Here is a 15,460-nt window from a genome sequence, read left to right on the forward strand (position 1 = left end):
GGAGGTATGAACATTTTCCATGAAAATGTTAAAGTCAATTCTTGTTTTAATTTTTGATGGTAATCTTCAAATAGATAGGTAAACAGAGAGATGTTGAAAGGATCAGAAGACTTTTTTCTGTAAAGGGCTAGTTAGTAAATATTTTAGCCTTTGCAGGCTATGCAGTCTTTTTTGCAACTGTTTAACTCTGCCATTGCCAACACCAAATCAGCCATAGACAATGGTTGTATTTCAATAAAACTTTATTTACAAAAACAGGCAGTAGACTGGATTTGGCCAAAGGGCTGGATTATCCAGATACAAATGAGTCCCGACAAACAATTTCCGAGTTCACATCTGCAGTAGTGTATATGATTGCACAGGGACATGTAGCACTGCTTTAATTATTGAGAGATAATGAGAAAAGAACATAAGAATGATGCTTTTGGTGAGTAAAGGCTAAGTGACGTCACGGCATGCTTTGTAAGCAAAAGCTTTACAGCATATGAAGAAAAGTGGTGGAGAATAAGATCATCATGTGTCTCAGGGTAGAACAGGCACAATGACCTCAAGAGAACCTTCACGGAGCTGTCAGCACCACATTCATATTGTAAGGGGCAGCTTCATTTCAGGAAAATAATAATCTTTTACAATAAACCGAAGTTGTCCATTTGAATTTCAATGATTTAATGGTTTGGTCTGCATTTAATTTAGACTTTTTTGGTGTTTTAGATGTGTAAGAGTATAGGAATACAAAATTGTTTTGACAGGATTTATTTATATCTGGATAATCCAGCCCCCTGGCCAAATCCAGTCTACTGCCTGTTTTTGTAAAAAAAACACACATTTATAGTTTTAAAGATATCATTCTAATACAAATTACTTCAGTCAACCCTGGTGAATCATGAGGTTTTTTTTTCCCTCTGACAAGAAAAGTAATGCTCAAGTTTGAGAAACACTGCCAAACACAAGCTTTTACATCTGAACTGCAGGACCAAACCATGAATGAGAAAGTATGCAGGCTTGGTGAGGTGGGGGTAGGGAGAGCCAAATCGCATCTTGGGAAAGTGTAGTTACCATCACAAGTAAACCAGAAATGGAGGCTGGAGGAGTCCAGGTATCAGTGCCTGCTTGAGACTGCGGTGTTTCATCTACTCAATCAATTCAGCGAGTCAAGGAAACAAGCAGGGAGGGTAAAAAAGATGCTGTGTGAGTCCCAGAGAACTTCACCAGACAACTCACGAGACACCAAAACCTGGATAGAGGATCTGTGTGCCTCAGTATCCTTTCATCTGTTGAACAGAGAGGGGATTTCAGGCAGCACACAAGTGGACAGTGAATGGAGCTAAGGGAAATCCTCAGACTTTATCCTGTCTGTTGAAACACACCAGAGAGGAAAGCCATGAGCATGACAGGAAAAAATACTGCAGGATAAAGGCAAAAGAAAACATTGTTCTAAGGACTCAGAGGAAGAACAAGCCTCAGAAATGAATTTACTACAGAAACCAAAACAAGTTTAGAAAACTGGCATTCCCATTATGATACAAGAAGATATAACTTCTATGAAAAAATGGTAAAAAGCCATGAGAGGACAACAGGCTGAAACAGTGTAACAGATTGAGATCAGAAGACAACAAAGTAACAAACAAGATAAGGAAGCATTGCAAGGGTTGTTACAATAACAATCTATAATGCAATTACTAAAGAATAAAATGTCTCCATGGAAACTCAGTGGTATAAAGTGTAAATAAAAATGAAAAGGCAAGCCATACAGTCGGGGAGAATATATCTGTGACACATATCTGGCAAAAGGCTAGAATCTAGATTATAGAGAATATATTTGTGACACATATCTGGCCAAAGGCTAGAATCTAGAGTATATAAAGTATTCTTATAGTCTAACAATAAAACAACCAAAAAAACCATATTAAATAAATGGGCAAATGACTTGAAGAGACACTTTTCAAAGGCAGACATAAGAAGGTACAGTAAGGGCATGAAAGTTGCTCACCATCATTAGTTATCAGAGAAATGCAAATTAAAACCACAAGATAGTATTTCACCCCAGTTGGAGGGCTAAAATTAAAAGGACAGACAACATCAAGTGTTTGCAAGGATGCACAGCTACTGGACTCTCATACACTGCTGGTAGAATGTAAAATGATTGAATCACTTTGCAAATAGCTTGCCAGATACAAAGTTAACTTCTCTGACCCAGCAATTCCACTCTTAGGTATTTATTTACCCAAGAGAAATTAAAACCTTTGTCCACAAAAAGGCTCACACATGAATGTTCACAGAATATTTTTTGTAATGCCCCCTCAAAATTGAAATGTCCATCAACAGATGAGTGGATAAACAAACTAGTTTACTCACATAATGGATTACTATTCATCAACTTTTTAAAAAAGAATAAACTATTGATATCCACAACAATATGGGTACGTCTCATGCTGAGCAAAAGAAGCCAGACACAAAAGAGTACACACGAATGATGCCATTTATATGAATGTTTAGGAGAGGTAAAACTAATCTATAGGGGCTTCCCTGGTGGCAGAGTGGTTGAGAGTCCGCCTGCCGATGCAGGGGACACGGTTTCGTGCCCCCGTCCGGGAAGATCCCTCCTGCCGCGGAGCGGCTGGGCCCATGAGCCATGGCTGCTGAGCCTGCACGTCTGGAGCCTGTGCTCCGCCAATGGGAGAGGCCACAACAGTGAGAGGCCCACATACCAAAAAAAAAAAAAAAAAAAAAAAAACTAATCTATAGATATGGAAATCAGATCAGTGGTTGACTGGAGTGGGGTTAGGAAAGACTTACTTAAGGAGGGATGGCAAAGGCACAAGGGAATTTCTAGGGTAATAGAAATGTTCTACATCTTCATAGGGGTGCTGATTAATTACATAGATGCATTTTTTTTGTCAAACACCATTGAACAAGACAAACTGTGTGCATTTCATTATACATAAATTATACTGTAATTAAGTTTATTAAAAACCAAGGTACCCACAACCAGCTCCATTCTAGAAAGTTTTGAATTACATAAATAATTTTTTTAAATTCTATGAGCCTGTAAGCAGAAAAATCAGACTACTTTCAAAGAATTTTTTTTAAATGATATCAGATTTCTCCTCTGAAATACTAAGTAAGATATGGTAATGAAAACATGTACAGTCCTTTAAAAGGGAAAAGAAGTAAGAATTTAATACCTAGCCAAGGATTGTTCATAAGTAAACACAACAAAAAGCTCACCTAAAAATGGGAGGGGTCAGAAAATATACCACATACCCATCCTTCTAGGAAGGAAAAAAAAAAGTACTGAAGCCATTTCCCAGCTGACTAGGAGATGACTCAGACTTAAGAGATCAAGAGTAAAGAAAGTCTAAATACTTATTGCAAATATAAAAATATAATTTGAAACTGGATGAAAATGTAAAACAACAATTGTAATTCCTAGAAAAGAAGATATAATACAAAAACAAAATATAGAGATAATATGAGTCGCAAATCCCAAACTGTACTTATTAAAGCTGGAGAATGTGGGTGAGGGAAGTTGATAGAAGTAAATGCCCATTAAATTCTTTATTTGATATAGAATGAAGTCAAGAGCTATTGGTTAACTAAATTGTGAAACATCCATTTATGGAATACTCTATAGTCATAAAAATATTGAGAAAGCTCTTCATGGTCAGATAAGAAATTATCTATAAGATAAACTTATTCTAAAGAGGGAAGCACAGTACAAAAAAGTGTATAGCATGTTATGATTTGTAAAACAAAAGAGGAAAAAGTATACTGTACAAAGGAAACTGGTGACCTTGGTTGCCTTGGGGAAGAGTTACTGGGTAGCTGGGAATTAGCAGTAAAAAGGAGACCTAGGGCTTCCCTGGTGGCGCAGTGGTTGAGAATCCGCCTGCCGACGCAGGGGACACGGGTTCGTGCCCTGGTCCAGGAAGATCCCACATGCCACAGAGCGGCTGGGCCTGTGAGCCATGGCCGTTGAGCCTGCGCGTCCGGAGCCTGTACTCTGCAACGGGAGAGGCCACAACACTGAGAGGCCCATGTACCACAAAAAAAAAAAAAAAAAAGGAGAAATCTATTGTAAATTTTTTCATCCTTTGCTCATTTTTAAATGAACCATGTAAACGCCGCTTATTTTTAAAAATGAAATTTTAAAATATATGATTTGTTTTGTTTTTACTTTGAGAATCAAGTAAACATTCATTGAAGGCTTTATTACATGTGTAAATCTAGTTTTTTTATGAAGAAGACATCACAAATCAGAAAAGATTCAATAAATGATCTTGGATAACTGGTTTCCTATTCGAAGACAAAAATGTTTAGTCCTCATTTCACAACCCTGACCAGAATAAACTACAAACAGATTAAAGAGTGAAATTACAAAAATAAATAAATTTTTAAAATTAAATTAAAATATTAGAACAAAACAGGTGAATCGTAGAGCAAAGAAAGACTTCCCAAGTGAAACCTAACATATTTGATTACATAAAATTTAAAATCTCCTATAGATTAGAAATATTACATAAAATTAAAAGGTATACTAAAAACTGAGAAAAATACTTTTCACAAATATGAGATTAATATCTCTATTTTATATATATATATATATATATATATATATTTTGTGTGTGTGTGATATGCGGGCCTCTCACTGTTGTGGCCTCTCCCGTTGCGAAGCACAGGCTCCGGACGCGCAGGCCCAGCGGCCATGGCTCACGCGCCCAGCCGCTCCGCGGCATGTGGGATCTTCCCGGACCGGGGCACGAACCCGCGTCCCCTGCATCAGCAGGCGGACTCTCAACCGCTGCGCCACCAGGGAAGCCCTATTTTATATATATTTTTAAACAGGAGAATAGCTTACAGATTTATGCAATGTAAGTCTTATATGACACGGGAGCCTCCACAGGAAATGAAGGCACGAAGAAACAGACCTGCATACTTTTCTGCTGGGTTTGATGACAAATGGACAGTCAACTCAGGAACAGCCAGATGGAAGAGATGCACAGGGCAAGGTACGTGAGAAGGAGCACAGAACTTCCATGCCCTCTCCAGGTACACAATTCTCCTCACATCTCTGCGTGTTCACTAACCCGGAAGTTCCAGTATCTTTTTTTTTTTTTTTCCCAGTATCTTTATTATTATTATTATTTTTTTTTTTTTTTTTTGTACGCAGACCTCTCACTGTTGTGGCCTCTCACGTTGCGGAGCACAGGCTCCGGACGCGCAGGCTCAGCGGCCATGGCTCACGGGCCTAGCCGCTCCGCGGCATGTGGGATCTTCCCGGACCGGGGCACGAACCCGTGTGCCCTGCATTGGCAGGCGGACTCCCAACCACTGCACCACCAGGGAAGCCTATTATTATTATTTTTGCAGTATGTGGGCCTCTCACTGCCATGGCTCCGCACGCACAGGCCCAGCGGCCACGGCCCACGGGCCCAGCCGCTCCGCTGCACGTGGGATCCTCCCGGACCGGGGCACGAACCCGCGCCCCCTGCATCGGCAGGCGGACCCCCAACCACTGCGCCACCAGGGAAGCCCAGCATCTTTATTTTTTAAAGATCCAATCAAATTAAAAGACAAAACAAACTTTTGGAAACCTCACTAACACCTCGATATAAAAATGAGCAAAGGAAATTAACAAATCGGAAATGAAAACAGTTAAGAAACATATAAGGATGTATGAAACCTCATTGATAATTGAAGTAATCCAAATTAAAGAGAGGCCTTCTCTTGCCTATCAGATGGGTGAAACTCCAAGGAAAAGGAGACCTTCATAACTATTGATGGATATGTAAACTGGTACAACCTTTCTGAAAAACAACTTGAGATATGTACCAACAGCCTTAAACAGGTTCAAAACTTTAGACTCAATAATTCTAACTTTATACAAACTATCTCCCCAGGAATTTAATGCAACTTTATTTATAATAAGAAAAAACCTTGGAAACAATAAAAATGTCTAATAATATGGAAATGTTAAGTAAAATCTGATATATTAATACAATAAAACATTATGCAGACATTAAAATTATCAACTTGAAAAATACTTAACGACCTGAAAGACAAGCAAGATATAAATGAAAAAAGTAGAATACAAAACTATTATATGCTATGATGACAATTTTTAAATGATAATATGTACTATAGACAGAGATGTTTTTTCTTTTTTTAAATAAATTTATTTATTTTTGGCTGCATTGGGTCTTCGTTGCTGGTGCCCGGGCCTAGTTGCGGCAAGCAGGGGCTATCCTTTGCTGCAGTACACGGGCTTCTCATTGCAGTGGCTTCTCTTGCTGTGGAGCATGGGCTCTAGGCACACAGGCTTCAGTAGTTGTGGCACGCGGGCTCTAGAGCACAGGCTCAGTAGTTGTGGAGCATGGGCTTAGCTGCTCCACAGCATGTGGGATCTTCCCGGACCAGGGCTCGAACCCGTGTCCCCTGCATTGGCAGGCGGATTCTTAACCACTGCGCCACCAGGGAAGTCCCTATAGAGAGATTTTAAATACCAGAGGGAAATGCAACAAAATGTTAGCAACCATTTTGTTTAAAATTATTTAATTTTATTACTTTTACTTTTTTGTATAAGTCTCTATAATAAGTAGTGGAAGGAGACACCATATTTTAAATAAAGAAATATTGCAATTACAAAAATTTTACCTGGCATCAACATGCCCAGGATCTCAACTGAAAGTGTTAATTATTACAATAAGCAAGAAATTCGCAGACAAAACCTTGATGATGCATTAGCACTTGCCCTCCATCTTTCTTATACACCTTTGGTTCAAAACTTCATGGCCAGGGCTTCCCTGGTGGCGCAGTGGTTAAGAATCCGCCTGTCAGTGCAGGGGACACGGGTTTGATCCCTGGTCCGGGAAGATCCCACATGCCGTGGAGCAGCTAAGCCAGGAGGCCACAACTACTGAAGCCTGCACTCTAGAGCCTGCTTGCCACAACTACTGAGCCCGTGCTCCACAGCTACTGAAGCCCTTGTGCCTAGAGCCCGTGCTGTGCAACAAGAGAAGCCACCGCAATGAGAAGCCCTCATGCTGCAACGAAGAGTAGTCCCTGCTCACTGCAACTAAAAGAAAGCTCACGCACAACAACGAGGACCCAACACAGCCAAAAATATAATTAATTAATTAATTAATTTAAAAAACAAGACAAAACTTCACGGCCTAATAGTGTACAGAACAGGTGCAATACCAGGACGACTCCAGTGGGCCAGCCAACAGGAGCACTATCGCTCAGAATAATGAATAACCCTGTCCAGGCTCCATGACCAAACCACAGATAACTCTACTATAATGGTGTTTCCAGGACACACTTGCCTGCCCAGAAAGTCTTCAACCAAGACCACCCACTTATGGCCCACAAACCATCAGCTGAAAGCAACTGCCTTAATAATATAGGAATTGATAACTTTGGCATGAAGAGCCCCACATGCCATGCCTAGGCTCCCAAGTGCCTCTCCCCATCCCGGGCTGTTTTCTCTGATAGGATGCTTTATAGTATGTTCAGTCCAACCCAGCTAATCAAGGAGCTCTTTTAAAGTGGAGAAAAACACTGTGTATTGGGTTGCTGGGTCCAGCATGTGTGCAATACATAAAGAAGCACAGAACACACGTACAGTACCTTCCCGAAGCTGTGTTGGCTTGGCAGAATTTTCCCCACTCATTAAAACAACAAAAGATGCAGCTGCTCGAACTGTAGCCTGCCATGTTGACATGGCAACGGGTGGCTCCTGGCATGGAAAAAGGGCCCTGTTGTTTATGGGCGATCCCATAGTATAAACACATGGCCTGCAGAAGAAAGACAAAGAAACAAAGGGGGAGAATCTTTAAAATGAGTTGTCACTTTTCTCACCACCACAGTAGCGAAGGTTAAGTTGAGCTTTCAAAGAGAAAATATCTGAGACTTTGTAGTTGACTGGTTTCAGAGCATCCTGAACTGAAACTGCCAAGGGCTGTGTGAATAGCTGTGGTAATTTCTCCCAAATGAATTACTTAAACATGTAAAGAGAGTTTTTTGTTTGTGTGTTTGTTTGTTTGTTAAGGGGAAAAATTTTTTTTGGATAAAGTTTTAAATACTAGTCTGCCAAATTACAGTTTACATTAGCCTTGCCCCTCCCATTAGGCCCTTAGGCCTTCGAAAGAAAAAAGTTGTCTCTTAGAGACATTCCTAAAAAATTTTGGAAAATATTCTGGAAAAGAAAATATGTTTAGCGATCACTGAGATATTAATACTTAGAAAAACAAGCCGGTGGTCTCAAATCCAGTGCTGGCGGACAGATACCCCCAATCTTGGAAACCACCATCTCAAAAGGAACCCTTGTGGGAATCCTTGTGTGGAGGCCAAGAACAGGGGTTGGCATATCAACAGGACTGTAGGTCACAACAACCAGGCTTGTGACGGGAAGGCCAAGTGCAGAGTTGTTACCAAAGCAAGTGTAGGAAACCAACAGCATGACATTAGGGCTCATTCCGCTACAGTTAAAAAACACAAACCCGCACATATCAAGAACAGTCCCTTCCATGATTAAGTCACAGACAGAAATGGAAAAAAAAAAAAATCTATGAGATCAAAGAAATCTATTCTTTTAACACCACAGAGGAGAAGGTACAGACTGACCCTCAGGAAGATGTCTTAGTAAAATGTTTCTACTTTTTGCTTTGCAGGAGTTATGGCAAATATGATATAGTTTAATCAGCTTGATTTATAGAGTAAATAATAGAGCAGAGCACTACCTCTCTCGCATAAACTGGTTTTCCTTTTTAGTTAACATTGTTATGACTGAACATTTATTGTGTTCTTACAATGAGCAAGAACACACAGAATAATGGCCCCACTCCATCAGTCACGGTCCAGGAAGGAAAAAAGAAACCAGTCTAGGACTTAATAAACAGAGGTAATTTAACATAGGGAATTGGTCATACAAGTAATAGAAGTGCTGAGAAGCCAAACAGGGGAGAGTAAGGCAACTCAGAGATTAGCCACAGTGGTAAGGAGCTGTGACTCCACGGGTTGGAGGAGCTACTGTTACTGGTTGTTACAGGGTCATTTGACAGAAGCCAGAGTCACAGTGGGGAATGTCCAATGGGTGCTGGGACCAGGGAGACTCAGTCATTGATGGAGATGCCAAAAGAAGCAGAAAGAGGGGAGGAAATACCTTGTTTCTCGCCAACTCTCGAATGTTCCATCAATGCCCCGCATTGGCCAAACCTGACAGGAAGCCAGAAGACAAGGCAGCCTGAGAAATGAGGTTCCTTGTCATTCAGAGAAGATCATAATAAGAGCAGAAAATGGACCTTAGAGCAAACAGGCAGTCTACCTCCTAGAAGTGTATATGCTGTGATAACTCATAGAATTGACATGAGGCAGGTAAAGAAGGTTAGAAATTCAGAAAACTTTAGTCCTGGCTGGGTTACCAACTCATTAAGTGGCTATGGAAAAGTCCCTTGACGTCTCTGAGTCATATGCAAAATGGGGATGGGGGGCAGGTATGTGACTTCTATTATCTGTTCTGATCCATAAACCTATGATTACGTCCCAGAAACATAGATACAAGAACAAAGGCAAATTCTCATGGAAGGCCCAGAATCCCCCATCAATTTCAGTGAGTGCTGAGCTCCCACCCTGGTCCCCTTGGATCCTTGGTTAATTGACTTAGCCTTAGTTAACTGCCCAACTTCAGGTTGTTTGAGAACCTAATGACGAAGTCGCCTAAAGCCACCTCCTCCTAGTCGGGGCTGCCGGTTGTGGTTGCCTGCGGGGTTGCGGGGCGGGGGGGTGCTTTAGCAGCTCAAGTTCTGAAAATTCCACCTGTTTTTTCCCCAAAAGGCCCATCTTAGGGAAGGATCCCAAGACGAAACATGTAGTCAGTGGAAACAGACTATATTGCCACTGGCCAAATGGCAGGTATAACTCCTCTTCCTCTGACAATGGCAGCCATTGAGAATCAAGGCTTGCTTTCTCACTGAAGCAGAATGGACCCCACAATTTTGCTCAGCTCATGAGATTTAGGAATCCACTTCCAATCTAAGTAGACTTGTGGAGATAAACCTATTTGTGATGCTCACAGGGAGGTGGGAGGCCCTTGCCTAGAGATCGCCTAAGACTTTCTCTGCCTCATGCACGGGGGAAGCTGACCCCATATTATGGCCCTAAGTCCTAGGGTACTTAGGCCAAGTCTAAAAGTATCTGTGCTCTCTTGCTTTTGCACGTAGCACCTCACTTCCCTCGGGTGACTCTGGTGCTACAGGTCTTCCCTTCCCTGCACAGGGAGCAAATCCTCCCCAAAAGACTGGCTTGCCCAGATGTTTGCTCTCCTCCCGATAGCTTGGGTTGGAGGTCATGCTGGTATATTATTATGCATTCCACCTGTGCCCTTAGGTATGTGGTCCCCAAGGCTTCCTCCATCAGCCTCCATACCTCTTTCCAGAAGAAACAATCAGATTTGAGATGAGGTCATATGTGAGGAAACACTGCAGAGGAAGAATCAGAAAGACATAGCGATTTGCTGAAGGAGAAGGAAGGAACAGAAGGCCCCTCTGAGGTAACCAACTTCCAAGATGGACCCCAGTGACCCCTGTCCCTGGTATTCACACCCCTGTGTAGTCCCCTCCCACATTGTATCAGGTTGGCCTGTGTGACCGATGGCTATGGCAGAAGTGATGTCACTTCTGAGATCAGATTATTTTTAAATCTCTGACTTTTGTTTTAGGGGTTTTCCTCTGTGTCCCATCACTTCCTCAGGGCAGGGCGGGGGGTGCCACGTCATGAGATCACTCAGGCAGTCTACGGAGGAGCTCATGTGGTAGGAACGAAGGCCTCTGGCCCACAGTCAGTGAGGATCTGAGGCCTGTCAACAACCTTGCACGTGAGTTTGGAAGAGGATCTTCCAGCTCCAGCCAAGCCTTGTGATGTCTGTGGCCCCGGCAGACAGCTGACTGCTACACTGTAAGAGATCCTAAGCCAGAACAACCCAGTTAAGCTGCTTCTGGATCTCTGACTCTCAGAAACTGTGTTTAAGTTTTGTTCTTTTAAGCTGTTTGGTTTTGAGGTAATTAGTTATGCAGCAATAGATTACAGAATTTTCTCAGGTTTCTGCCTCAAGAGATAAGATGGATCATGAAGTTATTAAACAAGAGAAGAAACGAAGGGTGCCAGGCAGGTCACAGGAAGGGACAAGGGAGAAGGGGAGTTCCTACCTGTTTAATTTGCATAGAAAGGGCTTAACACACCATATGGCAAAGGACACTTGTATGGACACAGAGACCTCAATTTCCTAAACCCAAACAGTATAGTGTCCAACAATGGGACTGAGTGTCTGAAATTAGACCTATCTCAAAAATTTAGAAATGATGATTTTATGAAGTAGTAAGTATTGATGTTGCAGGCAGATTTGAGTCTGGGTATCCTACACAAATAGGGAGGTGGGGAGGGAATCCTTCCATTGACTGGATTTTAAAAAGCATGTTATCACCATCATTTCCTCCCCAGTTCTCTATTATTTCCCCCTCTAAACAGCCTTGTTCTAGATATTTTGTTCTAGAGTTTTGTCCTGATCGACCCTGTCATCCTCTTGAAGGCTCTTTTTGCATTGGCGCCTGAAGTGTCCCACCAAGGGGGTTAGTTGCCTGGCCAGACCCCAGGAAGCTCTCACCTCCAATCCTCCCACTGTCCCCACAAGTCTCTTTCCCTCCCCTCTTTATATGGCTGGGGCAACCTTTCTGCCAAAGTCTATACGCTTTCTTTCTAGCTTTCCACTTGGTCTCTAGAGCTATAACTCTGAAAGTATAGATCAATTCATCTGTCTGAAAGCCACACCCATAAATATACCCTTGTCTGATATAATACTGAATCACTTTCTTATTGGAGTGTTTTCATAAATAGGAAAACAATCCTAGACAAAATTTTTTGAAAATGTAGATTCCCTTCCTGTTCCCAGTCTACTCCCTTCTTGGCCTTTTCTTCTTTCTCAGCTGCAAATTCACTCCTCCCTCCTCAACACACTCAAACCAAGTGCCAGTGACTTCATAACCGATGGCTTTTTCAGCTTTCACAATCTGATATTCTTATGCATGTCACACGTCATGGTGCAAATGTCTAAAACAATCTAAAATTAAGTAACTGCATTTTAACAGGGATGAAAGCTTTAACCCCTGGATTAAGGTCTAGTGGTGGAATTTTGGGCATCCGACAGAAAGTGGAGAACTGGTCGACATAAGGTCTTCGTGGAGTTATACTCTCCTGAAAATCATACTCTCTACGTGGTGACTCCTATCACACACACATTCCCCACCCCTCCCTCCCCCCCCACCCCCGCCCCTGTGTCCCAAGAGGGGAGGAAAATCTATGTGCATTTATAAACATGCTCTGCAGTTATCTGGATATGTAATCTCCCAAAGAAATGCAGCTGTGTTTATTCAACAGGCACAGCCTTGCACCTCGGCCATGTTGCTAAAATGCTTATGGGATAGATGTTTAGGCGCCAGCCTGCAATTCTGATGTTTATAACTTCATTATTTCCCAACTGAACAATTTCTTCCAACATGAAAAGGAAAATTCTCTTTCACCAGGGCTCGTTCTACATGCCCTGGGATACCCACCCACATGGAAGACCCCCCTGGAGAGCCCAGACTAACTGCACAGGAGTTGTGGGAATGGGAGGAGGCCACTGAAAATCAGAAAGAAAACAGGGTTAAGATGGGGGTCACAGGCAAGCCCATGGCTTGTTGCCATTAAAGAACTCCTAAATTGAGGAAGAACCTGTCAGAGTAACAATTACTTCAGCTTCTTGTTACATGTTTGTGTGTATGCAGAGTAGTCAAATGAGGACAAGATACACTATGCTGCTATGGTCTGAATGTGTCCGTCCAAATTCATATGTGAAATCTTAATGCCCAAAGTGATGGTATTAGGAGGTGGGGTCTTTGGGAGGTGCTTAGGTCATAAGGGCACACCCTCATGAATGAGATTAATGCCTTTATAAAAGAGGCCAGACGGAGCTTCCGAGCCCCTTCCACCATGTGAAGCCGCAGCCAGAAGTCGGCAGTCTGCAACACAAAAGAGGGCCTTAACCAGGACCTAACGATGCTGGCATCCTGATTTCTGACTTCTAGCCTCCGGAACTGTGAGAAATATTTTTCTCTTGTTTACAAACCATTTGCTCTGCAGTATTTTGTTATAGCAGCCCAAATCGACTAAGACATCAACTAAACTAACATGTTTGCTTGTCTTTTTAGAAGGAGCCATCTTTAAAGCCATCTATAAAACTTTAGGGAATAGATTCAAACCATGTATTTTCTTTTATTTTCAGTTTACTATATTCATGTCTTTTTGCAGTCGGAGTGAAAGGGGGTTATTTTTAGTTTAAAAAAAATGTTTCCGGCTTCCCTGGTGGCGCAGTGGTTGAGAGTCCGCCTGCCGATGCAGGGGGACACGGGTTCGTGCCCCGGTCCGGGAAGATCCCACATGCCGCGGAGCGGCTGGGTCCGTGAGCCATGGCCGCTGAGCCTGCGCGTCCGGAGCCTGTGCTCCGCAACGGGAGAGGCCACAACAGTCAGAGGCCCGCGCACCGCAAAAAAAAAAAAAAAAAAAAAAAAGTTTCAAGTTTCACCACTTTCCATAAAAATCACCCATCCATTTTCAGAGACTTGATTATCACAGATCAACACCTGGTGAGAGGGCTGCTTCAACAGATTGCGGTAGGAGGTGATGAGCCCCCCGTGGGTGTGGCTTGATGGGATGTTTTCCCACACTGATCTGGTCACTGGAAGCCAGGGGGCCACAGATGTGACAGCTCAGTGGGTCAGATTCTTTTATAAACTCCCCAGAGTTACAAAGTCTTCAGGCCTCCTCTAATTCCTTTCCATCTGTACTCCTTCCTGCACCCGATCTAAAACAGGAAGTGTCAACCACAACTCTCTCACCCCTACACACACACACACACACACACACACACACACACACACACACACACACACACACATTCTCACACACACCCCTTATCATCATTCTTCTTCATGGCACAGTCACCAAAACTGTGACTCACCAATCATAATAAAATATATGGCAAGTCCAAGGACAATGCTGCTTTGACTTGGATAGATTTTGTGTATGGTCAAAATGGACTGGACTGAAAGTGGCTTTGAGACAGGAAGTCACCTCTTCTTTAACAGAGGTGTTTTGGGTGCAAAGTAAGCAAGCTGTTTGTACAGGCAAAGAGAGCACTTTTCACCTGGAAGTCCCTTGTGAGTATAGGATTTCATGTATGGAAAACATTTGGAGATCCTCTCATGGAATTTTCTCATTTTACACATGAGGAAATTAAGCTCCAGAGATGTAAAATGACTTATCTGAAGTCACACAGCCAGTTGGCAGCCCAGCTCTGAGTACTCAGTTCTCTTGGCTCTCACTTTTTTTTTTTTTTTTTTTTTTTTTTTGCGTTACGTGGGCCTCTCACTGTTGTGGCCTCTCCCTTGGCGGAGCACAGGCTCCGGACACGCAGGCTCAGCGGCCATGGCTCACGGGCCCAGCCGCTCCGCGGCATGTGGGGTCTTCCCGGACTGGGGCACGAACCCGCGTCCCCTGCATTGGCAGGAGGACTCTCAACCACTGCGCCACTAGGGAAGCCCACAATTTTTAGATTCTTTTCAACACTCCATGCTTTTGGTTATAGGTCATTTTGATTTGTTATTTTCTGTTGATGTTTGCTGATTTATGGGTTTTTTTGCTGTTGTTTGGTCATTTTTGTTACTTGTTTAAATTAAGACAGTCCATCATTGCCTTTTCTCCCAATACTCAACTGGGATTCTGAGAAATAGAGATCCATCTAGACAGTGCAGCAAGGGGATAAGGAGGCTGAAAAAGAACACTTCCGAACATTTTCATGTTTGGGATTATCAATTCCTCCTTTGCAGTTATACAATGATATTATAGAATTAATGTGTATTTCCCCTTCAGTTCTCATGAATTTTACATTGGTTTCTTGATGCAAGTAGGGGGAAAAAAAGGTATTAATTACAGAAATGTTCATTTTAGACCTGAAATCTCTTCTAAAATATCTTCTGCTCATTCTTTTAATTTTAAAACTTAATAGTAAGACACAAAACAATGAAACTATTTTCGTGTTTGTGTGTGTGTGTGTGTGTGTGTGGTGGGGGGACATGTTTTAACATCTGGTTTTGATATCAAACTAAAAATACTCCAAAGGTCTACATCGTCCTTGGTCCAACAGCTGAACAATAAATATAATTTTAAAAAATCATTCCCTCCTTAGTATTTTGCCAACATCATTCTGGCTTTGTCTGAAACAAAGAAACATCATAGTGATATAGGAAATTTTAAATTTTAATATCACTTTAAGTTATAATGTTTTCCTAGTCAGCTATCTTTAACAATGACCCAAATAATGATAGTTTTAAAAATAAAATTTCCTATGTTTAACTGAATTTCCCCTCCA

General features: G+C 42.1%; 1 protein-coding gene across 13 annotated transcripts in view; it reads right to left on the minus strand.

The window, feature by feature from the left end:
* AOPEP (aminopeptidase O (putative)) overlaps nucleotides 1-15,460 on the minus strand; it is a 572,337-nt gene that overhangs the window by 493,799 nt on the left and 63,078 nt on the right. For all 13 annotated transcript variants that reach the window (XR_010841931.1, XR_010841933.1, XR_010841932.1 and 10 more), the window contains exon 3: nucleotides 7,630-7,796. Coding sequence is in view for 9 of the 13 variants with exons in the window: in XM_067041205.1 (XP_066897306.1) it covers nucleotides 7,630-7,796 (167 nt within the window). In the remaining 4 variants the exon portion in view is untranslated. The remainder of the gene's footprint in view (nucleotides 1-7,629; nucleotides 7,797-15,460) is intronic.

The sequence above is a fragment of the Kogia breviceps genome, chromosome 8, assembly GCF_026419965.1.
Source record: "Kogia breviceps isolate mKogBre1 chromosome 8, mKogBre1 haplotype 1, whole genome shotgun sequence".
Lineage (NCBI taxonomy): Eukaryota > Metazoa > Chordata > Mammalia > Artiodactyla > Physeteridae > Kogia > Kogia breviceps.